The 26,988-nt window shown below is 32.7% G+C and overlaps 1 protein-coding gene across 1 annotated transcript in view; it reads left to right on the forward strand.

Annotated features, from left to right (window-relative positions):
* The first annotated feature begins 1,176 nt into the window (after positions 1 to 1,176).
* LOC119687972 (neurotrimin) overlaps positions 1,177 to 26,988 on the forward strand; it is a 114,901-nt gene continuing 89,089 nt past the window's right edge. The window contains exons 1-3 of the mRNA XM_038102544.1: positions 1,177 to 1,246; positions 18,725 to 18,822; positions 22,165 to 22,372. Of these exons, the coding sequence (XP_037958472.1) occupies positions 1,177 to 1,246; positions 18,725 to 18,822; positions 22,165 to 22,372 (376 nt within the window). The remainder of the gene's footprint in view (positions 1,247 to 18,724; positions 18,823 to 22,164; positions 22,373 to 26,988) is intronic.

Raw genomic sequence — 26,988 nt, forward strand, 5'->3', positions numbered from 1 at the left:
TTGTAAACACCTAATCTGACCCAGATCTATATATATATACCAGTAACTGCTATACTGACTATGGTCTTTAGAGGTTTTCTGTTGAAGAATTTAGGGATTGAATCTATTAAAAGTGAAATTTTACAGAAAACTATTTCTATGAGGTATTTCCAATTAAACTAAAATATATTTTCGCTTTTCCAAATTGAAATACATTTTGAATATTTTATAATGCAATTTAATATCGTCAAAATTATCGACGAAATGTCAAAAATCCAGAGAGATAACTACCAAAAATGATCCAAAAAAATTAATTTATTTATATATTTTTAGCTTATTAAATCTTCTTCAGCAGCTTTCATTCTCCGTCCTTGGAATTGGCTATTTTTCGTTGACTAAAGCAGCATTTTGCAGGATTTCGTTGAGTAGCTGCAATAACATTTTCCGCTCAATTGAATATAAATTAAAAAAAATCTAAAGAAATGAAAATATGATATTTTAAGCTGAAAATTGAATATTTTTCTACATATTTTTTTTATTTTTAATATTTTCATTTGCCTTATGCTCTTTCCAGTTTTAAGCTACTTTGTCCATAGAAGAAGAATAAAGGAGCTTGTAATTTATTAAATCGCTGCAAATAATAATAAAAGGAACTTAAAATAATAGAAAATGAATTGGAATAAATAGCAGAAAGTCTAGTAGAATATTTGGAGAGAAAAAAAAAATAAATAAAATAAAGTAAAATAAAATAAAATAAAATAATGTAATAGAAATACTTAGTAAACGCTCATAAATTGTAGACGATTATTTTACCTTTAGACATTGCTTAATGGCACAAAAAAATTTAATCTCTGCTCTATTTCAGTGTTTAAGTTTTGTTCAATATTTCATCTTGCCATAATATTAAGTATCTTTTTCCTTTTCTTTCTCTAATTTCATATCACACAACTCTACGGACAACGGGAATACTTTGGCGACATTTGTGCGTTCCCAACCTAATACGTTAAAAAATAATTGAATCATAAAAAAACTTGAACATAAAATGGCACCTGAAATGAACATTGATGGACGCCTCACACTCCACTCCACTCCACTCTTGCTGGTACCAACACGGGCACTTGCACTCGGTTGGCACTTGACATGTAACCTTGTTGGGCAACAACGACTCAATTTAATCCAACCTTACCTAATGAAGAAATGCAAAATCACGAGGAGCTACTGGAGGATATACGAGATGATACATCGGTTAACATAATACCAGAAAAGGGTAAGTAAATTGCAAAAATAAAGTCAACTTAACTTTTGACTTCGAAGAAACTATGCAAGCAATGGACGCGGCAGTGCCAAATTTCATATTTTGAAATATATATTTAATATAAATAGCAATATATAGCAAAAAAAAAAATTATAAAAAGATTTTCAAAGAAAAGAAGCACAAAAAATTAATTTTTCTCTATCACTATTAACAGTCTATTTGACTTTCGATGAGGTAATTTTATTCTCATAATCCCTTAATGACATAAAACATGAAACTGATATGAGAAATATCAATCCAATAAACATAGTTTTAAATTAAATCCGTATTGTCGCGCTACTTATCATCCACCTCTACTAGAGATAACTGCGTGTAGTAGCCAAATATTTCCTATTCCTTTTTATTCGAACGATGTTTTATAAAATGGAAGGTATCATATATCACTACGCACGAATGATTTTATCTAAATGAACGGGGCCACGTGAACGCTGTATACGAATTTAGAAAGAACATTAACAAGGATCATGCTGGCAGTTACCAAAGGCAATCAGACACATTACCTTCCACGCTCATATCCCCTCCCCTCCCAAAATATTATGCAGTTATCCGAGACAAATATACAATCCGTTTGCTATTTTTAAAAAGCACTATTTCTATACACTAAAAAGTTTTTGCTCATATATTATACGTCGATAAAAAGCGTAACTCAATATTTGCGTACTAATATTTTTCCCATTTTCACAACTGACATCGACACTTTATGTGGGATTGAAAAAACATAAAAACAACAGAGGGCTTTCATGTACATATCCTCACTTGATAAATTCCCTCTAAAAAGCTGTACAAAGCTTGAGCAGTTCTTCTTTACATGTATTATATACCTGATATATATATATCAGGGCTCCCCAAAGTACGGCCCGCGGACCACATGCGACCTGCGGTTTACGTTTGTGCGGTTCGCGACATGTTTTTAATTTATTGCAATTTCGCAAATTTTCATTTGGTCTACTGGTAGAACTACATTATTTTTAAATTGAGTTTAAATTGATGAATTAATAAAACTAAAATTTAATATTATATCCGTATTATAATGTAACATATGTATGTATAATAACAACCATAAACGTATGTATTTGTTTCTGCGGCCATCCAATATGCACAGTAATTTATATTGGCCCGCGATCGCGTCTAGTCTGGATAACCCTGATATATATAATATATATATTATGTAAGTCAGCTACTTATATCTTTAAGAACTTTTTCTTTAAAAAAAAATGACAACAATTGGTTTTTACCGACATGTGGTAATTGAGTAAACATATAGTTGAGTGTTGACATGAATTTTTTTTTAAATATGTGGTACAAATAGGTCTTAGAACTAATATTTTTCTTGCAAATTGATAGCATTGCAATATGTTATGTCACCGTATTTTTAAACGATCTGTCAACAAGTATCTTGATTTCATAATGTTTGCTAAGGGTTTCCCTACGCAACAATCATACAATGAGTTAATGTCTTATGTAATTACATCTTGTGGTATAAATAGACGTATGACAATAGCCACCCATTTGTATAAAGTAAAAGCATTATTTTTACTATTTTTAGTTCTAAGGTACAAAGGCACACTGTGACCTTCAGAATCTATCATGCTATCTCTAGTGAAAATTTAAAAATAAACCCAATAATAAACCCAATAGTGTGTCATCCGTTTCTGACAATCGCAGGACAGAAGAAGAAGAGACAGTTGTGTATCTAGTTGTGAATGTGCTGTTGTCAGTATCTTTTAGTAGTATTCCTTCAATGTATTTAATGAATAAAAAACTACAAATATAAAAATTCGCTTTATGCAAAATCTCAAAAACGATTCATATTAAATCCTTTAAAACATTCAGAACACAATTTTTATTTTAAATTCCTTGGAGTGAAGTGAAACTCAATTTATATCTCATCTCATATCGTATCACACCTCAATCAATGAACTGTAACAGGATAGATTAACAGACTTTCTATTGTGCATGCACAAGTGCTACTCTGTTTCAGTAGTTTAAGCTTGTCGCTTCGCGCACCTTTAAAAGCTGGATTATGTCTTGCACTTCCTTTCCAGACTGCGGGTTAACCTTAGCCACCGCTTACACGAAGTGAGTTATTCGAGTCCGTAAGCAAACACAATACTAAAGCAGGAGCATGAGTGCGAACACGGCGTTGCTTTACGGTTCACTGTCGCCCCTCCGTTCTTGCTTTCGAGTATTTTGACTTGCATTTTTCTTCTTTTCATTCCTTTTCTCCGTTCGCATTGTGTCACAATTTCTTCGCTCTTGAATGAATTTCTTACGCTTTAAATATTTTATTTTCTTTTTATTTAGTTTCTTTTTTATTTTTATTTTTATTTTTATTTTGCTTTTGCGTTTCCATCGGATTTTGAATGTTATTTACGGCGAGGTAGCGAGGCAGATAAGGAAGACGTGTGCTAGAGAATTTTTAAGAATTTAAATTTTTCTTCATATTTTTTCTTTTTTTTTTTGTTTTTTTTTTTTTTGATACAAGGCAGGTAATGAGATTGCGTTATTTGTTTGTGTAATTGTGTACTTTGGCGTGTAAGTGTGCGTGTGTTTAATAGAACACATGTAAATAACTTCAGGGTTATATCAATGCGTTTACGAACTCACATGTGACATATTTAAGGAACATCACAGAAAAATAATAATAGAAAAAAGAAACAAGGGCTGAAAACTTGCTTTAACTTTTATTGAAAGTTTAAATATTTAGAAACCCAGGGCCATGTCACAAAATATGTCACAAATCTATTCAATTTTTGATAATGTGGAAAAAATATAAATGATTAAATTAAATTGTAACAATTTCGTCAATAAAAATGACAAGTTTAAAAGCGAATCATAGATGCAATAGAAAGTTCTGTAAGGACTAACTATTTAACTTCAATATCTATAGTTATAACATTTTCAAAAGTAAATAAGACATTGTAGTGAATATAGCGACTACTAGATTCAAAGTACTACATTTGACTTTCTCTAATACTAGATGACCCAATTAAATTGCATCTCTTTAGAATACTGCATGTTTTGTTAGGTTAGCTAAAATTGAAGTGGTGGCCGTGGGGCCATAACGCACTCGAGCTGAAATAATGACCCTCACAACGGGTCACAACCATAGATAAGCGTAGTTTTTATGCACTTATCTGTTGCGTATATGTTGGGGTCTCAATAATGTTGTGTATAAGTTGGGGTCTCAACTGCGCCAAATAATAGTCCACCCAACAATGAATACTCACTTTTAATTTTAAATACAATGTCTTTGTTGTTGCTGCTACTGCTTGTAACAGACATTACTACTTTCCATATATAATCCTGTTCTCACAGTTAAATAAAACCAAAGCTTAAGTTTTTATTTAATTTTTCAGCTTAATTTAATTTTTATTAACACGTTTAATAATGATACTAGTTTGTCTGTTTCTCACCAGTCTTTAATATAACTTAGGTTTGATCATTAATTATTTGTATGACAATAGTTTTACAATTCAATTTTTATTTAACTTCAATATGATTTTATATCATTACTGACTTTTATCAATGATTACTTTTAATATTGATACCAGCTTGTTTTAATTAGTTTTACTATTCTCTAGTTTTGAACTCTTCCTTTTTTTGTGTTCACTTTAACTCTTATTATCTAGCTTAACTGACTAAGCACAACGCTCTACAGAACTGAAACTCACTCACAAAACACAACTGCCTCTTAGACTACTGTTTACTGTCTTTTAAACAAAAATGTCTTACCAACGATAGATGCCGTTATTTCTAGGTACCCGAATTATCTCACTTTATTTATTAATCAATAATTTTTGCGTAATTCGCTAAAACGTCAATAATTGAAATTGCATTAATTTTCAATGTCGCTTTCAGTTTGACACAATTAACAGAAAACTGAAAATCTTACCGTCAAGCTGACGAGCTGGTTACTGCTACTATGGAAGCCGCAAACGACGCTGCCTACATTTAGGCATGCCTTATGATGGAATATAAACCGAGAACGTTCTTCATAGCCTGAGCCTTTCGACTCACAACAAATCTGAATGTCCATTTAAATGAAATTGAACCAGCCTGACATGTATATAAACTTAGTCTACCATGTCCCTAATTTTGCAGTATAACAACTCTGTCAAGCCGATAAGTCTTCTCCTAGAAAATGATGGACACTGATACACACTGACACAAGAGGTAGAGTACAGTTTCTTCCTTATCCGCAGACCTTGATAAAAGTCATGGAGTTGGTCCAGTTTCATATCATGTCTTACTAGTACTCACGGACCCGTCAGCAGCAATACTGCAGTGCTGAGCAGATTACGCTTTAGTTGAAATAGCTAACTGTTAAGTTTTTAGTTCAGTTTAGTCCAGATTGTTGTTGAGATCAGGCGGGATTACCAGCTTGACCGTTCCAATTGGGATATCAATATCTGAGAAGTTTTAGTAGCTTTGGTATCCGAGAAGATTTACCATATTTACGCCAGTGATCTTATTGCTATGAAATGGAATTGTTGTGAATGAAAAATAACGATAGATTATGTTTGCAACATAAGAATTAATAACGTAATTTTAATTATTGGTAAAGTAAAATTTAAAGTTTATTAATTTCATAGTAGTCACACACGGTCTACGAGCACCTAAAACTAGGCAAAGTTATTTGGAGTTTCATAAATATTAGCAGTACTAATATTAGCGGAAGAAGCGGTATTCTTAAAGAAGAGCCTGTTCTAGTTTGTGATGACTATAACAAACAACGACACAGCAATAAACTTACTATTATCAACATTTCCTTGGGTATCAATTTTATCAACAAAATTTCCCAGGTAAAGAATTAGTCTCTTTTGTTCAGATACAATCGCCCATTGGAGCTGACCAAAGTAGTGAATAATAAACCCAAGCAAAGCAGGAAGCGAGCGAAAACATAATTACAGCTTCTAAGTCAGCCGGCACCATTAAGACAGGTGCATAAGAAAACATCAAAGACACCGCGACAAGTACTCCACAAGACAACCAAACCTATTGTGGTGACAAATAACAAAGTAGGTGAAATTTATCAGATTTTTGAGATTTGAAAATATTTTATAAAAAATATTCATTCAAATTATTTTTGGCTTAGAGAGTTGTTGGAAGAAAAACAATAAAAGTTTTGTGTAGTAATAAATACTGTTTTTTTAAATAATAAAAAAACTATATTGTTATTAGGAGCACAACATTGGTGACCCCGACACAAAAAAGGAGTTGTAAGTTTTTATCAAGCCCGACTAAACAAACAAGATGACTAACCGTGAGGAAGAAGAATTTTTTCCGGCAGAAGGAGAAAGCCGCACTGACAAGGAGGTATACCGGGTGTCAATAAGGTCGATGATGTTTTCAAGAGAGCATTTGAGAGAGCAAATTAATATAATTTATTAATTATTATTTAATTAATAAATTAATTAATTTATTAATTATTAAAATTTATAAACAAATTATTTATATTAATATAAACTATGATTTTTTAAAATTAATTTAATTCCACATGAAGTTTTTTAAAGCAAAACTTTGTTAAAGTCTAGGTTATGGAACGTTTGGGGATCTTTTCCCTCAAACACACTTATATATTAATATAACTATTGGTAGTTTTTACACTCTTACTTCACACTGAAACATGCATTTATAATTTTTCGTTCTCCCAATTAATTTTATTGCAAATACAATGCAATAAAATGATATAATGTAGCACTTTTCTTACTTCTATGTTAAAGCAACAAATTGCTTCTATTATGTAGAATTAATATAATTAAATGCATTTAATTATATTAATTCTACATAAATTTATTTTGAGACGGCAGTTTTAAGACATTGCAACCAAAGAGGAGTAGTTCTTAAGCATAATTTGGCATCTGTTGTGCTTATTTTTTTATTATTATATAAAAATGTTCAAAATATAATGAGATCTAATTGATTTATTGGCATATCAAGATATTAATTTGGAGATTCTTTACTGGATTCGACAATTCTTCTACTTCTACAATATAATTCGCTTATTACGAACAAAAATATATCACCTTCCTAGGCAAATACTACAGTTTTTAGTAGTATTTATAATTTAGTCATTTATAATTAGAATATTTTTAATATATGATATTCAGCGTGCTATATATAATATTTGATGTAAACAGTCAATGATTTGTGTTATTCAAATATGTATTGATAAATAAGTACATATTTACAATGGACTCATAAGATATCATAATAGATCGTATAGGTCGCAATGTAACATATTATTATTCTTTCTAATAATAATAAAAAAAAACGTGTGCCGATATAATCGTTGTGGACATAGCTAATGTAAAATATGTCTTATTAATGTCTCTTTATTATCTTAAGAAATTATCCGATTAATAATATACATGTTAATATATATATGTACGCCGGTTAAGCAGTTAAGTAGGCAAGCAGTAGATATAGCAGTAGTCGAAGTTGAACAACCGAAGTCAGCAGTCAGCAGTTGGTAGTCTAGAGTTACGGTCGTGTATATTTAATTATATTATTTCTAAACTATTAATCTAAACTATTACAAATAAAGTTTTGTAAATTATTAATAAATAATTGAGTTTATCTTTTACATTTGGGTTAAATAAAATACAAATGTATGTGCAGGCGAGAGGCAAAATGATAGGTACAGAAGTAGGTATAGAAGAAGAATTTGCTCTAGAATTTAGAAATCGACACTGAGAGCTTTCATGCTTTCATGAGTACACGTTACAAAAGAAGAAGATCGCAGCTTTAGGAAATGAAGAGGAAGCAATTATTCAATATGTAGTGGATGGCTTGAGAATGAGAAAAGAGCAAAAATGTTTATGTACGGATGCAAAAATTTAAGAGAATTAAGAGAAGAATATAATATTTTGGAAAAAATAAAAGACAGTAATGAACCAGAAGCGAAAAGTCCCATTGTTAAAAGTAAAGGTGAGCATTGTTTTCATTGTGGGGCAGTAGATCACAAAAGGAAAGACTGCAAATTGCAAACTAAATGTTTCAAATGTAATCGTTTTGGGCATACGTCATTTAATTGTGTATCGCAAAGGACTGTTAACGTGATTAACAAAAATAAAAGGTGTAAACTAATTAAAATTAATGAAGTTGCAGTCAATTGTCTGCTATATATATTTCTGGCCTAATAATGAAAATGCGAATATTTATCATCAAAAATTGTTTTATTGTTTTTCAAAGTACCATATTCTCCAGCCTGATTTATACATGCGTTGAGCCTAACTTGCAAACGTTCAAACCATTTGTCGAAGCACTTTTTCCACTCCAATTGAGACACCTCTAAAACAGAGTTTTTGAACGCTTCAACAGCATCTGCTGGCGTCGAAAATCGTTGACCACTCATTTTTTTCTTGATGTACGGGAATAAAAAGAAGTTATTGTGTGCCAAGTCATGGCTGTACGGCAGATGACCCATCAATTCGACGTTTTAGCCGGTAAAAAAGGCGCTGGTTTGAGCCCATGTGAGAGCTCGCGTTGTCATGGTGAACAATGATTCGTTTTCTCTAGTTCGTTTTTCGAATTTCTTCGAAGATTTCAGGCAAACAAATTGTGGTGTACTACTCAGAAGTGGCCACCCTTCGTTGCTCAAGCGGAACAGTCGCCACATAACTTTTTGTCATGTTTTGCTAAAGAAACAGGCGACCCTTTACTTCTCCCACGAACAACTTTCGTTTAATTTGGCTCGTCTTCAAAGACCACACGGTCGATTGTTTTTCTTGTGTCGGGCTCATACGCACAGATCCATAATTCGGCACCTGTGACGATCTTAGAAACGTCTTTTGAAGCACCGCGAACGTATTTTTTCAACATTTCTTTGCACCAATCGACACGAGTCTTTTTTTGAACAATTCTCAAATTGTGCGGGAAAATAAATAGATTTCGATTTTAAATAGGAATCATTTTAAAGACGATAAAATAAAAAATTTTAACGCAATAACTAAAACAGTCTTGCATAAATTTTATAAATACTTCTTAAAGTAATTTTTTTCGCAAAGTGCATATGTAAAATATTTAATATATTAGTAGATAGGACGAGACATTTATAAGGTTGCATTTAATATCCGAGCAGATAAAAAATTAATTATTTCTTTGTGGCAAATATTTTAAAGATTATCAATTTAACTCACTTTCATAACCCGGAAAACTCATTCCAAATCAAGCAATGTTATGACAGAATTAATAAAGAAAAGCATAAATCAAAACATTAGCATTTTGTATGGCACCTTTGTGTGAAGGATGCCTAAGAAGGCTTGGATCTGCACTGAACATATCATATCGCACACATGGTCTAAAATGCACATTGCAGTATTCATACGAGCATTCTCAGACTCCTTTGCGTGAACCTACAAAACACGTAAACGTTTACGGTGCCGGATTCGAAGTCGGAGTCGCAGTCGAAGAAGTTGCTTTACCCGCAGTTGTAGTTGTAGTCGTAACAGTGTCAGGCTCATACATAGGATATGATGAAGTGCTATCATGCATTTTAAAAACTTATTTTTCAGTGCATTTCTTGAAACTAAAATTAATTCAAGTGTAACTAAAAAATATAGAAAAATGGAATCTCATTTAACTTATGTTTCACTTAAGATGAATCAACGAACACACACCCATACATCAACCTTTCAAGGAGAAGAAACGTGAGACGAATGTAATTGTGAAGTTGAACTGTTGGGTTCTTCAGCTCAGCCGAAAGCAGTGAACGTAAGTCGGAACGGAACTTGTGAAACTTGTGTAATTTTAATGCTAAATTTGTTTTTTAAACAAAAAAGAATACTTAAAAATAAAATTAAGAAAATATTTATACATTAAGGAATAAAAATAAATTATTTTACTACTTGTCCATTTATGAATATGGAAGTACTTACGTGCTCGTCTGTCCTCTAGCCTACTTTGATGGCTGACGACGTTCAACGTATGCGTTCACCTATGTAATATGCTTACTGCATTGAGGAAATTACAAAGGAATGAAGTAGAGAAGCCCAAGCTGCGAAAATGTAAGCATCTCGGTACGCAGAAAAACTGTGGAATGGGTATTATGAGAAATTCATTCTGTTGCTCCTCACCTATGCACCCCTGGTTCAGCTCTACAGTTTTATTTTCAATTTTGTATGCGTTTTTATTTTAATTTTTAAGTTAGTTTATGTAACTGCTCGCATATGAGCATTTAAGTAAGAGGATATGAATACACTTAAGCCGGCAAGGATGTTACTGCAATGGAAATGACAAAAATGACAAGTGCTTCTCGTAGTTGTCAGTAGAAATCTGATCAAAATGCAACTGTCACAATTCAACTCAAGCATTTTGCATTCAAAAGCAGCATTGTTGAAGCACAGAAAATGAAAAGGAGATCAAGCGACACAAGAGTGCAGATGAAAGCGTAAAATCATAAAATAAAATGTTAATATAAAAAATTTTGTGCCAACTTAATATGGCACAATGGCTTTAACGATATCAAAATGTCATTGGGAAAGGTTTTTAGTGAGTGCGACGATGGAAATCTTCTGGATGCCACAAGGTGCGCACCAGATGTCTCATCCAAAGCAAATAATGTCGAAAAGTGAGAAAGTTAATAATAATGCCATATCCTGTCCTTCAAATGCTTAAATATATATTAGCCGTCAAAAATGTGAAAAGCAATATGACTGTAGATAGAATGTTATAATTCTTTTAATATAGTTAAAAAAAAAATTTAGATTTCATTAAAGGATATAGCAGACCAATTGCATTTCAGTAAAGTAAAACACAAAAAACTAGAAATGAAATCAGTTTTAATTGAATTTAATACGGAATTAATTTAAAAATAATAAATAACGCGGTACTGACATTTGGTACCACGTGGCGTATGAGTAACGCAAAATGTGTTTCAAAAAATTAATTGGTTTGACGCATAGGTCATAGGGCTTTTTTAATTGAAATTGAAGTAGATTTGTTGATTGCACAAAGTCAAAATTAAAAAATAATAAATATGAAAAATAGTAGAAATAGTAGAAATATTATTAAAAATGTTAAAGTTTATTGAAGAGAACAAAATAAAATGCTCGACTAAGTGGATCTAAGCGCTAAAGTGAAAACTTATGTCCCTTAAGGTTTGGCGGGAAAGTGCTTTGAAGAGCAAAAAGAAATATTTTATATAAAAAAATTTGAATCTGTTACGTTTTTATAGAACAATTCACATATACTTTTCATGATGAATAAAATTCTTTCAATCTAAACTTTCTAAATACTTAGCTTATCACAGTTACGGCATCAAATCATTTGAGATAAATGATTCCATTGAACTGAATAAGATCTGGGATCTGAAACCGAGGAATATTTTTGGTTCTGTCGATAGCCTTAATTCTTCCATATTAGCTTAAGACACTCTCTCCATAGGTAGCTCAATGGATAGTATAGGCTGCAATGTACCATTTTCTTTTCTAACGTATTCCGAGGAAATTATTGTCTTTTTTCCTAATGTAGAATAGTACTTTTTACTATAACTATAAAATGAATACCTAACCAAGTACTACTGTGCGGTTATATTAAATGGTAACGATGATTCTAGGTATTTGCCAATGTGTATTGATTTATTGTGCTATTAAATTTTAGGATAGGTTTAAGACGAATTTAGTCTATTGTGCTGATTGTGCACCTATTGCAGAAAAATCGTTGTTTGTCCCAGATTTCATATAAGCCCCAAGTTGTTATTACAGCTCGTGAAACTAAAATTGAATATATAAAAAAAAATCATAGCATTTTGACTTATATTAACTACCGAAAATTCGTTTGTTCCGTACAAATATACTAACGATCAAAAATTATTCAAGATTCAAAGACATCTTCAAGAACGTTAGACCAAACAAAAGCACTAAGCACAAGAACCAAGCTCTAACGAACGAGTCTTAGAAACCAATCACTAACGATTTAACTGAAAAGCATCAAAGTTATAAACCTTCGTTCGAGAAACTTAATAATGAGTGTAGTTTTGAAAGTAGCTGTAAAGATTCCAAGAACATTAATCATAAGTAATTCTCTTAACAACGTTAAACTATTAGTAGACAATTATCTTTTATTGATTTGAACCGTTTAGTGGTCCGGCTAACATATAGCGCAAAAGTAAGTTGACTAGGGTGAGAGAAGTGAGTGTTACTAGTGAGAGATAAGCAGTTTACCAATAGTAGAAATAAGACACTTAAGTCACGTGTAATTTTGCAATCAACCTGACCATCAGATTACCAGACCATTTCATGGAAAGACAGTAAAGAGAGCCACGTGTGAATACTGAAAGAAATATAACCTGCAGCGCATCTCTTTTTATAGTCATTTTAGAAATTTTCGAAACTTATAGAAAAAAGTATAGGATGTGAATAGGATGTTAGGGACAATTATCGCGACAGAAACTAATTTTATAATGAAACTATCGTTTTAATAGAGAAGAGTTTGAACAGTAGTGAATTACATCAACAAAATTCTATTATTTTTTTAATTAATTGAATTTTTGCCCGACCATACAGCTGTTTCGAGTATTGCCAAATACCCATTATTAGTGGTCTTGGAATTATTTCTTATATTTAATTTTCTGAGACTGCAAGTATCAAGGGTTGAATTCGTACGCTGCTAAATTTGAAGCTCAAAGTCAGCGTTTATTAGCCAACTGATCCAAAGCCTTACTTAACTTGCATGTTCGCACTTTCTTCTAGAGTTTTGTTAGTTTGCTGTGAAAGTTCATTAACAAATTCACTTGCTGTGTTTATATTAGAACGAAATCATTAACCAACTGTAGAATAATTTAATTAATTAATTATATTTTTATTTTTAAATATTAAATATTTACCAATTTTTTCGTGCCTTCCAAGCCTTGGCTTCTGGAAAAAATATAATTTTAAGGAAATGTTTTTTTCAATACTTAGTACGGTTGTTCGTCGATACCAATAAAAAATATTTTAAATAAATTAAGTTCAGTAAGATGAATTTTCTTTTAACCTCTAAAATTAATTATCACTGGAAAGTTATCTGATGACCAACCACCACAACAAACCAATGAATCAACTGATCAACTGTTTTTGTCGTTGTACCATAACTCCTAAACACTAATAGTTAGTAGGCTGTTAACCTACAACTTTCACTGCGGTGAAAAAATCTGTGCAGTAGATACTTTTAGAAACCAATGGATTAGCTTTTGCTAAAACATGTTTGAGGATTACTTTATGTAATTAAATCTAAATTAATTGAAATTGCATATCCCATAACTTTTAATACTAATGCGCACCTTTTCGGTGCTAAGCCTTCAGCTAAGTAGAAGGAACTTCTTCATTTATTTAAGCTTCCTGCTAAGTCAACTCCTGTGAGGAAAGCAAACTCCACAAAAAGTTTTTATTGTTCCAAAACGAAATTAAAATGTTTTTCATTTTTGTTTTCGAAATTTCATTAAATTAAAATTTAATTATCAATTATGCTTGATGTCGTTAGCAAGTAATTGACAGTATGAAAAATGAAGAATGAAAAAATTAAATAAATAAAATATATAAGTTCTCTGCACGGACTCAAGCCTTCTCATGCTAAGTTGCAGCGTCGCCTGTGTTTTCACGTGGGTGTGAATGTGAATGTGAATATGAATGTGGATATGGGTATATGTATATGTTTATTTAGATACCGTTTAGATACTTGATAATTGCCTTTATAACTTCAGCTGTACATATAGCTAAAGACCCTCATATTTCTTAACATGATGTGCACATGCCTTTGACATATGCCTGCCACACTTGCGAGCACTCCCCCGCACTCAAGTTGTTTTAGCAGAAAATTACTATAGGCATATCTATATGCTTTAACATATCCTTTTCTGTTGTTACTTCTTGATTTGTTTAGCAGACAAACAGAGAATAAACAAAAAACAAGCAAGCATTAAACAAACTTTGTACAAATACGCAAAAAGGCAAAGCAACAAAAAGAACTTCTTTCTTCCAAATTAAATTTGAAAAAAATTAAAAAAAAATTGTAGCTAAAATGCGTAAACTGCGCGATAAGCACTAACAAATAATAAGAGGGGCAAAAACAATTCGCAGGATGTAAGGATATGCGGATATGACGACATGAGGATATGAGGTTATACTAAATGCTTGCGCCACGATGAACGCGAAAAAGATGAACGTGCCTTTGTGCTTTGTAGGCAACAAGGAACTTTCCTTCTGACAAGCTCAAAAAGTGAAAAAAGCGATGAAATTCTTTTTCATGTTTATTGATGTGGTTTCAGAAGTGTCATACAAAGCAGGCAGATTTTCGGTTTGTCACACAGCACCGCCGAAAGCAGGAATTAGGCTTAAACACACAAATAAATTTCGTACGCGTATTTACACAAAATTCCTTGCACACACATGTGTACGCTTGCATAGACATGCAGAGACATGCACAAATATCTACTCGTTTAAGCATTTAACAGCCATAAGCGCGGTTTTCTCGGGAGACTTAGCCTTTCCACTAAGACAACTGTTGAGGTGAGAATGCGGCATTGATGCTGCAATGTAACGTCACATCTATGACAACAAACTAGATATTGCTTTAGTCATCAGGTTTCACTAATATTCTAGTTAAGCTGGAGCACATTTTGTATCACGCTGATAATTACTATAACGAATCTGATAAACTGTCTTGGTATACACCTTACTGGTGGTTATACGTCTTACGTCAATATTTTCAAAAATCTTAGAAAACTTGCAAAAATTCAATCGGTCCTGGACCTTAAACATGTAATACTACAAAATTAATTTGGACTTAGACAAAAGCATAGCACAATATCGACAGATACTTAGCATTGTCTCATATGTGAGAAAAGCATTTGGAAACAAACAATACCTCTCTGTGGTTTGTCCTAGCTGTCGTACTGACATTTGAGAACGTTTGCTTAAAAAGTCTTTTGTATGGTTTAAGTCCATAATTCTCGCAGGGCATTTCGTGTGCATGATCGTCAATGTTAGGTAAGAAAGTATATTAGGACAATATACACTAGATACTTACCTACGCAAATTGGACACTTCCACATTCGCTGAGTATTTATACAAATAAAGTAGAGGAAAAGAGTTAATAAAACTAATGGCAATCAAATTAAGTTTACTCTAAAAGGAGGTTAAGCACGGTTTTGATTATCAATGAAAAACCATTCACCAAAAAAATGTTGTCAGTTATATAGGAGTAACACTAGACTGATGATTAGCACGGAAAAATCATGTAGCTAAAAAACTAATACACGCAAAATTAAAAATTATTAGTCCTAAATCAAAAGTAAGACTTCATAATAAAGTGTTTCTATGTAATACAAATATAAAACCATGCTGACCCTATGAGTTGGCGCTATGGGAAACTGCTTCCAACTGCAAAAATTGTAGGCAATAATATTATGCGCCCATACATATCTCTGTCAAATTATGTTTAAAGGCTACTAATTACGTGATAATCAAGTACAGTGTATTGAAAAATAAAATAAAATATTTATTTTAGCTCTAAGACTTGATAAATTGTTAGTTTTCAACTAAAGGATTCGATAAATTAATGTAATACAATAACAAAAAAGTATGCATTTATACTGGATGATTAGTGCAGCGGTGGATTTCTTCAGAAATGTTCCAAATATATCAATGCAAATAACGCTTTTTTAAATAAATACAATTTTATTATTGAATGTACCATATATGGTATATGGGACAGTCTTTTTCCAGTGGAACTGTTTTTGACTTCAAAGTACTCATGTCTCGGAGATACAGATTCTATGGAATACGAACCGATAAGCTTTTGAGAATTAGCATTTTCTACCAATTTTGAAATGGTGATATCTTAGGGTGACTGCTTATATTTTGAGTCTTGGCAACACTGATTGTTGTCAAGTGTGATCTGACATTTCCATACGAAAGTTTGACATTATTTCACATAACCTAACTTAGAATATTTGTCAAAAGAGAGTTATTTGTGTTATTTACAATGATTTGTAAAGTGAATGCATTTATAGCGAGAAAATTTTCATGCGATGTTTTATTACGTTATTACGACTTTTGACGTGGACTACGAGTATCACGGCAGGAGTTCATCTATCAACTTACTTCCAAATTTTGCAATAAAGCTTCTTTCTTTGCTACTGTGAAACACTGTCACTGGTACAATGATTTTAATCCTGGCCGCCGTTCACTCACTGACGAAAATCACGAAACTCGTAAAGGTCGTCCAAAACCAGTTGTTCAGTTGTTGTGCCAGAAAACATTGATGCTGTGCAAAAAGTGATACGAGTAAAGCATGATGAGACATACTATGAGATTGAGATTGAGGTGAAAGTCTAGGCATTAGTTCCATCAGAATGTACTCGTCTGAAATACTGCACGATCACTTATTCGTGAGAAAGGTATCTTCTCATTGGATCCCATTTCCCATTATTTGACAAAATCTCAAAAAGATGATCGTATCGATTAGTGCGATGTACACAAATATTCAAGAAGTACAATGATGATGCTTCAACAAACATATACGATTATAAGCTAGTAACAGGTGACGAATCGTGGACACGCGTATATGCTGTAGCCATATGGCGGTAGGTATGACTGTTTCAAGACGAATCAAACACAACAAAATATTTTCGCGCTCGAAGCACTTCGAAACAAATGGTCGCTTGTTTTTTCGGGAAAACTGATCATGTGGCAACTATACGAGTACCATTACAGGAACGTAAAACGGTCAATTTCGAATGTTATAGAACTATTTGTTACAACCATCCGGAAGTCTTCAGTGAAATACGAAAAACAAACAAACACCGTCGAATCATTCTCCATCTCCATCAAGACAATACGAGTGCTAACACATCTCAACTAACAACTGACTATTTGAACAAAGTTTCTTCTTGTTCTCGAACGTCAAGAATAAACTGCGTGGACAATGACTATTATCGGAGGAAGATTTAAATGCCATGTTGTGAAGGTGTTGTGAAGAAGATTGGAAAAAATGTTCCGACAAATGATTCGAACGCATGCAAAAATAAAGGAGACAAAGGAGAATGTTTCGAGTAGCATTAAAGCAATTTTCAACGAGAAGTCAGTTTTTTTCTTTATTATGTTCAAATAATAAAGAGTGATCCTCTAAACTATATACTTCATGCATATATATACTTTTAAGATAAAGCTATTTTTTTTTTCATAATTTTAAAAACAATTAAAAGTGCTTATATTTGAATACTGTCATTACCCGTTAATTAAAGAAAAATTTTCAAAATATGAACAGGTTTTTTATTTTTATTATTGATTTAGATTCATTACTCAATATTATAAAAAAGTTGCAATTTTCCCGATATGCGTATCATGGCAACTAGGACCTTGTTTAGCTAAAAGTGAATGCGGATAAAAAAATAATCTATATTAGAGCGCGAAACGAAGAATCATTTATTCCTACTTAAGGAAGTCGGTTATTTATTGTCACTCGCTTACTGCTGGCATTGAAAATTAACTGACGTTGTTTTGTGACATTTCCGAATATTAACATATTCTCAGTTCAATATATTTTCCATTTACATATAGAAGGGGAAGGAGGTAGGAGGAGAAATACACATTTGCTGTTCACAAGTTTTCGATAATTTTCGGTGTCTTTAGTAGGCTCAACGCTTACTAATCGCTGATAGACATCAGCTTAGTCCTTCCGCACAGCAATTCACACATTTTCTTCTTTTTGTTTTTTTTATTTATTTTTCATTAGCAGCAATCGACTTTTCGATTGATTCGTAACACATTAAATCAACGAAGCGTATAAGTCCCTTTTATATGCGCCCACAATTATGCTACAAAGTACACACAAAACACAACATACTCTTAACAGTTGTGCATTGTTTCTCTTCTTTCCTTTCCTTTCCTTTTCTTTTCTTCGTCTCCCCATTCGCATTGCCATTCCCATCCCATTTCACTCATCCACTTGATAATACTGGTGTAGCGAATAATTTTGTCATTGGCGTATTGAACATAAATGCTCATAAAATTCTGTAAATATGTCGTTTAAGTGGCTATTATGGCTTTAGACATTTGAAGAGTCATTCACGATTTCCATGTAGGAATGAGCACACAAATGCGCCAGTCAACATTACCACATTACTAATTGATGTAAATTCGATAGCATTATTTTAGGCGCGCACACACACATACACAGGTTATCGCTTAGCGAAGGAAGCGTGCTTAATTAGTACGAGAGCGTTTGCATTGAATGGAGAGTGTGAACGAGTTTCTATGATTTTTACCACAGATTATTTTTAATAAACTAATTTAATTAAATTAAAATGTAATTTCATATAAATTATGTACTGTGTGCCTACGAGAGCGTGTAAATATTGCATAATTAATTAAGTGCTCACTAATTTGTTTATATTAATTTTGACTCTGCTTTTCATTCATTTTGTGTTTGCTTTTGTATTTTTAGATTTGCCCAAGTTCGGTGCACCTCTGCAGAATGTCACTATACCAGTGGGACGTGAAGCGGTACTGCAGTGCGTTGTCGATAATTTACAAACTTATAAGGTAATATATGTCAAATGCTCGTATAAGTTTAATTTATGTGATGTTCGCGTGATGTTCGCGTGATGTTCACGTGTTATTCGCATGATGTTTGAGTGTGCTTGGATTTTGAATTTTTAACACATTAACGCTATTGATGAAAACTTATAAAAATGAAATCAACTTCTATTTTGTTCCAAATAGCCCAATCCACTCATTGTATGCTTTTAGGACGATTTGTGAAAATTTATATATTTAGTGAACTCAAAAGCTACAAGTACATATTGAACTTATAGTTCCCTATTGATAAACGCATTAACACCTTGTTGCGTCCACGTCATAATGGCAGGCGCAATATTTGCATTAGTGAAGTTTTGTCAAAAGTTCCATACGATTGTGAGTTTCAGATAACAAATGTTAGGAAGACGACTTAGCCCACCGTCACTAATATTTAAATTTTTTAACATTAGAACACTATATACAATAGTTTAGCAATGTACAATATGTTACTTTAATGTCCTTTTATTACTAAATTAAAAGTTGAGAAACACAGATGGGTGTGCTATCATATCAGCAATATAATACGAATATACGCTCACTAGACTGTTAAGATCTAGCGGTTTCTCTTAACTAACAACAACGGTGGTATTCTAGAGATTAGATAAAGAATTAACATTGCCAATAGATGATATTATTAGTTCAATAGAAAACTGTAGTATAAAGCTCTCATTCTGAATGCTACAGAAGTTTGGATGCTGCCATATAATGATAATGCAGCAGTAGTACTATTTGAGAGAAAGGCTCTTCCTAAGATCTTTGTTCCCCTTCGAGTTGCCATTGACTACAGCATTTAAATGAAGCTATGTACGCTTCACATTATTGGCATCATTCAGTAAATTACCAAAATGCTGCGATTGTGGCGAACTTCATCCAGCTAACTATCGAGGATGCATTATAGCCAAAGAGCTGAGATGGGACACAAATTCGTTTAGAAAGATAATCAAAATAGTAAGCCAGCCACTGAAAATTGAAAACATTCGACAGTTTCTAAATTAACACAAAAGTATAAAAGCCTTCATATGCCAAAGCCTTGCAGTTGGCACTCAAAATGCTACAAAACCAGAAAAAATTCAATAAAGTTTTAGATGAACGCTTCGTGGTTCATTAGGAATACTGACCTCCATCGGAGCTTGAAGTTTGAATCTGTAGATGCTGTAACACAAAAGTTTGCGGTAAAGCATCAGAAATGGCTACAACAATACCCAAAGGAGACAGCGCACCATCTGTCTAATACATCTGGTCTTTTAAGGAGGCTTGAACGAATTAAGTCTTCAGATCTACTCCCGAATTAGTAATCTAATAATAATTTAGATATCTTCTAAATGAGCACTAAACCTTTTGCAACTTGGCATTTGTAAAATGTGTTGTAAAATATAACAAAACTGCTTGATAGGTCACTGCACTTGAACTAGTCATAGTTAAATGAAACATGTATTTACATTATGAAACATGTATTTACATTATGAAACATGTATTTACATTAATAAAAAAATTTATTAAATTGATATCCACCATCTGCTTCAGCTTGATAATGAGTTATGGCATTTATCCAGCAAAACAGGCGTTTTCTCTAAATCACTCTAAATGATGTCAATCAAAAATAGTATACTTAATCCATGGGAAAGGCAGAGATATTCGATGTTTTAATAAATATTGTGTGCTCTGATTTATGTTCTGCTACTTGAAGTCAATTAAATTTAACACAGCTTATTAAAAAATGTAGAAAGTTTTATTTGATCAATCAATAAAGTCCTGGACATACAGAATTCAAAATAATACACAGTCAGCTCTCCTTAACGTGAGTCTTAATGGCAACGATACGGCCTGTTCCTTATTGCAGTATATGTTTAAACAGAGCATGAGAGAAAGTTCTGCAGCATTAAGGAAGCTGACCAAATTGCTCTTAGTTAGCTGTGTTAGGAAGAAAATAAAGCACCGAAATATGTTGTACAAGACCAATGTAAAGTGACCTAACACTGCATGCTCAATAGACATCGAATCTGTGTGTTACTCATCAAATCGCTTGTTTGTGAATTCTGAAATGAAGTAACTAAGTGGCTAGAGTGCGTACTAGAAAACTGTAGAGTACTGATAAAGAGGCGGCAAAGATACCTAGGTTTACATTTAACATTTTGATAAGACAGAAAAGGAATACAGTAAATATCTGAATAACTGAATAATACATAGAATAGGGAGAGGGTTCCTCTAACGCACAACTGGAAAGTACATTGAGGTCACATTTAATATATAGATAAGAAATTATATATCAGACTGGATAAGACATAGCATAGGAATAGAGTAAGTATCAGACTTTATAAGACATAGGACAGGGATAAAGTTAATGTCAGATTATATACAACATAAGTTAGGGATAGGGTTACTAAATGCGACCCGTAGAAAATACATTATATCTTGTATGATAATACTTTATATATGGTATCTTCTAAATCACATTCGCATTTAAAACCGTAAGAGTGCATTTTTGTAGTTTTTTAGTCTGCAGTCTGTATAATCTATAATGATACCTCTTGCTTTCTCTTCTATTTAAAGTGAATATTAACCGACAATTTTTTCTTGAATTGCACTTAAATGTCTTAAGTCCTGAAGAAAACTAGAAACTAATTGTGCAATTAAATCTGTTTATGCGTAGGTATGGAGTTGACCCATAATTACGCATTCTTCCACGTGTATAACAATATGTGGCGAATTTCCATATGCGTCAGGAGTGTCACGTCCTGCTGTTTAATTCATTTCCATTACGAATTTCGCATTAAACAACTCGGTAGAGCGGTGCTTTAACTTTATTGATAAAAGTTATATGGAAAAGCGATTTTACCTTTAAAAGGATTTCAACTTACATGCAACAATACACAAACGCTCAGGACATTAGCGAAGTGAACGTTGCGCCGTGGCGCGCCTCATACGCTCTGCTTAAATGCACGGGCTCCGTGTTCCCGTATCTCCCGTATCTTCCGTATCTGCGAGAGTGCATTACTACTTTTATGAGCCGTGCTGACCCTATTCAAAAAACCGATTTATCTTAATAAACGCACATAAAATGCTTTTTTATCCGTATCTCTGTAGCATGAAACAAACTATGAAATAATTTACGTTCCTTTGTGTTTGGCGTTCTTTTTCGATTTACTCGCATTCAGCCATTTTATTTTTGGATTGGATTTTTGTTTTTCTATTTACAAGCAATTTTCCATTTATAAAATGTTTTCTGCTCATTTTATTCCAATTTATTTTACTTGATTTTATTTTATTCCATTTTTTTTCTTCTTTCCTTACGCTTACGTAAACTAGATTGCGTGGTTACGTGTCGATACGCAAACTATTTTAACGATACAAAATCACGTAATAACCAAAAACCATCGAATGAGCATAACTCACGCTGAAAAACGTGCCTGGATATTGAGGATTCGTGATGTTAAGGAATCGGATAAGGGCTGGTATATGTGTCAGATAAATACGGATCCAATGAAGAGCCAAGTTGGATATTTGGATGTTGTTGGTGAGTTAAAGAATTTTTCGTTTATGAAAATAAATAGCTTATTTAACGATTTTAGCACAATATGTACGTTTATATATGTATTCCTGTGTATGTATGTATATACTGGCATGAATAGGTAAATCATTTCAATGTATTTAAAATTTATAAAATATTTACGAATATTATTAAAAATATTTTAATACGAAGCAAGCATGAAATTCCAATAAAATATTCAGCATTTCAATATAAATATATTATTAATAATTGCGTAAAAAATGCGAAAATTTTAAAGGTGATTGGATCATTTAATAAACCTTGAAAAGTTTCAAATTGAGGTGAATTTGAATTTTATGAATACGGATCCACAACTGAAATTTAGAGTATGTCCAACAACTTAGCCAAAAATTAAGAAAAAAAATTGACTTTCACAAAAATTGCCTTTCCATTTGCATAAATATTAGCCCAGAAAAGAACGATGTCAACGATCAATTTTGAACAATTTTGAATCATTTTGAACAATTTTCAAACCATGAAAACGATATACGGTCTATAATGTCGCTTTCGATTGGCAATTCTAGACTTCAGGGTAATTCCAAAATTATTTGGTAGCTATACAAAAGTTGACAATCTAAATTAATCTCGAATGTTGTAGATTTAACTAATCGAAAATGAAACTGTAGTAAAAGTAGATCTGGGAGAAAAAGTTATCCTAAAAAATTTTGAATTTACGAATACAAAAGTGATTCTTGGCTAGTTTTGCAATATAACAGGCAAAATCTAAATCTAAATTCAAGCCGTATACATCTTCTCACTTTTTATTCATAAGACGAAAAGATGCTTCTCACTTATCAATAAATCTAATATCAATTAGTTAATACCTTCTCACTTTCCTTGCTAATACCCCAAAAATATGAATAAATTTCAATGAAACACATAATCGTCTATACACAGTTGAGTTTATCAGTTGTGGTTGTATTTTCCAATTTTCATGACATATGGAGGGATAGAAGTGGAGTTAAGGCGTCTGGCACAATCTGTCTTTCGTTATGACTACACAAGCGTTACACATGGTTCCTACCTTCACAAAACGCTCTTAATAACGCATGTGAATACCAATAGATGCCCCGTCACAAATATTTTATTTCCTTCAGAACATTCATTTTAAAATTGAAAACGCGTATAAGGTGCGAAAGACCTGCTTCATATTAAAGCTTAAAATTCCCCATCAGTTATTTTAACAAATCTACTTTCGAGTGCTCTACGATGACACAAAGCTGTCTTTTTCTTTGCGTGAACTCAACGAATATGATTACTGACATGGTCACATGCCATTTTTTTTGCACTTGAAGCTAAAATTACAACTTTGACGGAGGTATTTTAAATCGATTTTGACGTGATATGCAAAAAAGACATCGCTGAAACTTAGTTAAAGGTTATATCGGCACTTTATAATGAATCTACGAAAAACATATGACCGATGGGGTTAAGCGCCGACTTAGTTGTATTACACTCAGTGGAATCCACTTTAAAGACGAATATATAAATTTTATATAGTTAATATTTTATCATGTTTTTTTTTAATAATATTGATTATTTTGTGCACTGGATATATGTGGACCTTCATAAAACTCCCGAACTGTTCACGCAAAATGCGCCAAGGTATTTTTTTTAAGACGGTCAGTCCAAATTTCATGAATTTCAATAACGATTTTGGCTGAACTGCATTGAGTCACGTATAGTTTTGATGAAATGTGCAGTGATCATGGATTTCAGAAGCCATGTTGTTCACCGTGTATGATCTCGTCCTTAATCGTCCTTAAACCTTGTCGTATTATCAACAGTAATTGCAGTGAACTTAGTTTATCAGATGAGACAGAGACAGACAAAGCCATTAACCTTTTGTTGATCGCTGAGATCACCGTTATATTCGTTTGTTCGTTGCTTATTTATGTACCTATTGCCACTTTAAATGTCCATTTGTGTACTACACGACCTCAATTCAAATATCTATTTTTATAAGGTCCTTTTTACAGTATTTGTATTTTAATCTGATCGTTATCAAATTCAACCTTTTCATGGAAATTATACTTATTGTTATCACAACTTAAAATCATTAAGAAATAGTGTCACTGAACTACTTTCACTAGAGGTAAGTAGTGTAGCAAGGAAACAACAGGATGCATTAAAGATTTAAAGCAATTCCGCTGAATTAATTTTTAAAACTCGAAAAACAACATTGCAGTGAAAACAACACACAAGTTGTTCCAATTACAATTTACAAGTTACGGAATTGGCTCACCACTTTCGGACGAAAGACGACGGACGACGGCCGAAGGACGATTTTTCGAATTCACCTGTCGTTGCCACTTTCAATTCCACATTGAGACTAAAGAAAAAAATTCGTAAATACTTTTAAGTTTTAAGTTTAGTGATGCAATGTTGCAGTGTAACAGTGCTGCACTATTGCAATGCTGGACTGCAACGAGCTTATGTACATACACCAATTACACATAATCAACCGACCTCATCCTTCTTCCGCGTAGCAGACGGAAGCCTCCTGCTGCCGGCAAGCGCGACGAGAAACTCTTCGCAGGTGCTTTCGTCCTTTGCATCAGTTTTCACTTTTGATTAGTTCGCTAGTGTTTGGTGTTGAAGTTGCCAGAGCTGCGAGAGTTGCTTTACCTACAAACTTAAATTTCGAATTGAATCAGAAGTTTGTAGTTCCACTTCTTCTATGTTTTTATTACTGTGGCTCTTTTTGTTGTTGTTGTAGTTGTTGTAGTTGTTGTTGTTATTGTTATAGAGAAAGTAAACTTTTTGGCAGCATTTGTGTTGCCAATTAGTTTTAATTTATCTGAAGTGATTAATGAGCTTGCTTTTCTAATGAATTCGACTATGTTAAACTGTGGCGGACTTCTGTCAATGAGGCATTATATATGACCATTGCTCATAAATTATTCTCTTTATTGTATATGTTGATGTATAAAGATAACAACAAAACTACTTAAGCAAGCTTAATTTAAGTTCTTAGTTCATATTATATATACAATACAGGCATATGTATGTCTTAAGTCAATATACAATTTAGCTACAGCTTTCAAGCAGCTCTCTCAATCATTAAAAGGCTTTCTCTCACATATATCTATAGCAGCCGAAAGTAAAAGAATTGATTGAAACGAAAAATCAAACAAATCTTGTTCTTTTGTTGTGGAAAAATAGAACAACAAAACATTTTCTTTTACAAATACTTAATTAAAAAGTTTCCCCTCAAAAGCTGTTAAAAGATTGGACACTTTCAGTCCAAAAAATTCCAAAATTTGTAAAATGGCTTCGACTTGTACATGATTTTAGTTATCTCAAAGTTTCTTACTCGGAAGGAACGATATATAGTGTAAAAGGAACTGCAGCTATAAAATTTCAAGGTCAATAGCAATCCTACAATCTTAACAGATGAAATCCTGTCATTAATGGACGAAAGAAATCGGTATAAAAATATAAGGAAATACACAGATCTTTACGTGTTCTTATTAGAAAAGCAAAAGAAGAGTTTCACAAAAAGGAATGTGAGGAGATAGAGGGATATCAAAGAAGATACGATTTATTTAACTTGCACAAGAAAATTAGAAATATGACGACATCTAATAGGAGAAAGAGAAGCACACTTATGGATAACGAATGTAAATACATAACAGAAAAAGACGAAACATTTCGCATGTAGGACAGCTATATTCAAACTCGATTTGCGAGCAACCGATCATTTGTGACACCCGATCTAAGAGCTGATTCAGGTCCGCATATAACCTTGGATGAAGTGCAAAAAGCAATTGATGGTGCAAATACAAAAAACGGTGGTTTCTGACCAAATACCAACAGAATTGGTGAAGTTATTTAAAGATAATGGCATACGTAATTTAACAACATTTTTTAATAAAATTTATAATACAGGTCAGACACCAAAAATACAGATGGCTTCAATCTACGTTTATTATGACTCCAAAGAAAGCAGCACCAAAAACATGCAGATTTTAAAATAGTCAGCTTGATGATGTTAAAGATATTCCTCCGAATTATACATAACAGAATTTATCCAAAACTCGAGGGACAAATAAGTAGAAGTAGAAATAAAGCGCGGGGTTCGCCAAGGGTGCATTCTGGCACCATTACTGTTCAATATATACTCGGAGAGATTTTTTCAAAGAAGCACTACACGATGCGGCAGATGAAATTATGGATAACAAGGTACTTATCAACAATTTGACGTACGCCAAAGATACAGTACTTTTTTCCGACTCAGTAGAGAGCTTACAGAACCTTTTAGACGCTGTTGCATTAAAGTACAGAGAATAAAGCTTAAAATTAAATTGCAGTAAAATCCAATATATGGTGGTAAGCAAACGATCTATTTCTGGAAGAAAATTGACCGTATTTGGTTCAGCCATAAAAAGAACCGATAAGTACAACTACTTGGGATGTCAGCTTAATGAGCAATGGGATAATAGTAAAGAAATATGTGTCCGAATTTAAAAAGCAAGGTCTATCAGCTGTTATTACCGCTCAGAATAAGAATTCTGCGATGCTATATATTCTCTATACTCTATACGATGAATCAGCTCGAGGCTTTTGATATGTGGTGCTAT

Source organism: Teleopsis dalmanni, chromosome X, assembly GCF_002237135.1.
Source record: "Teleopsis dalmanni isolate 2A chromosome X, ASM223713v2, whole genome shotgun sequence".
NCBI lineage: Eukaryota > Metazoa > Arthropoda > Insecta > Diptera > Diopsidae > Teleopsis > Teleopsis dalmanni.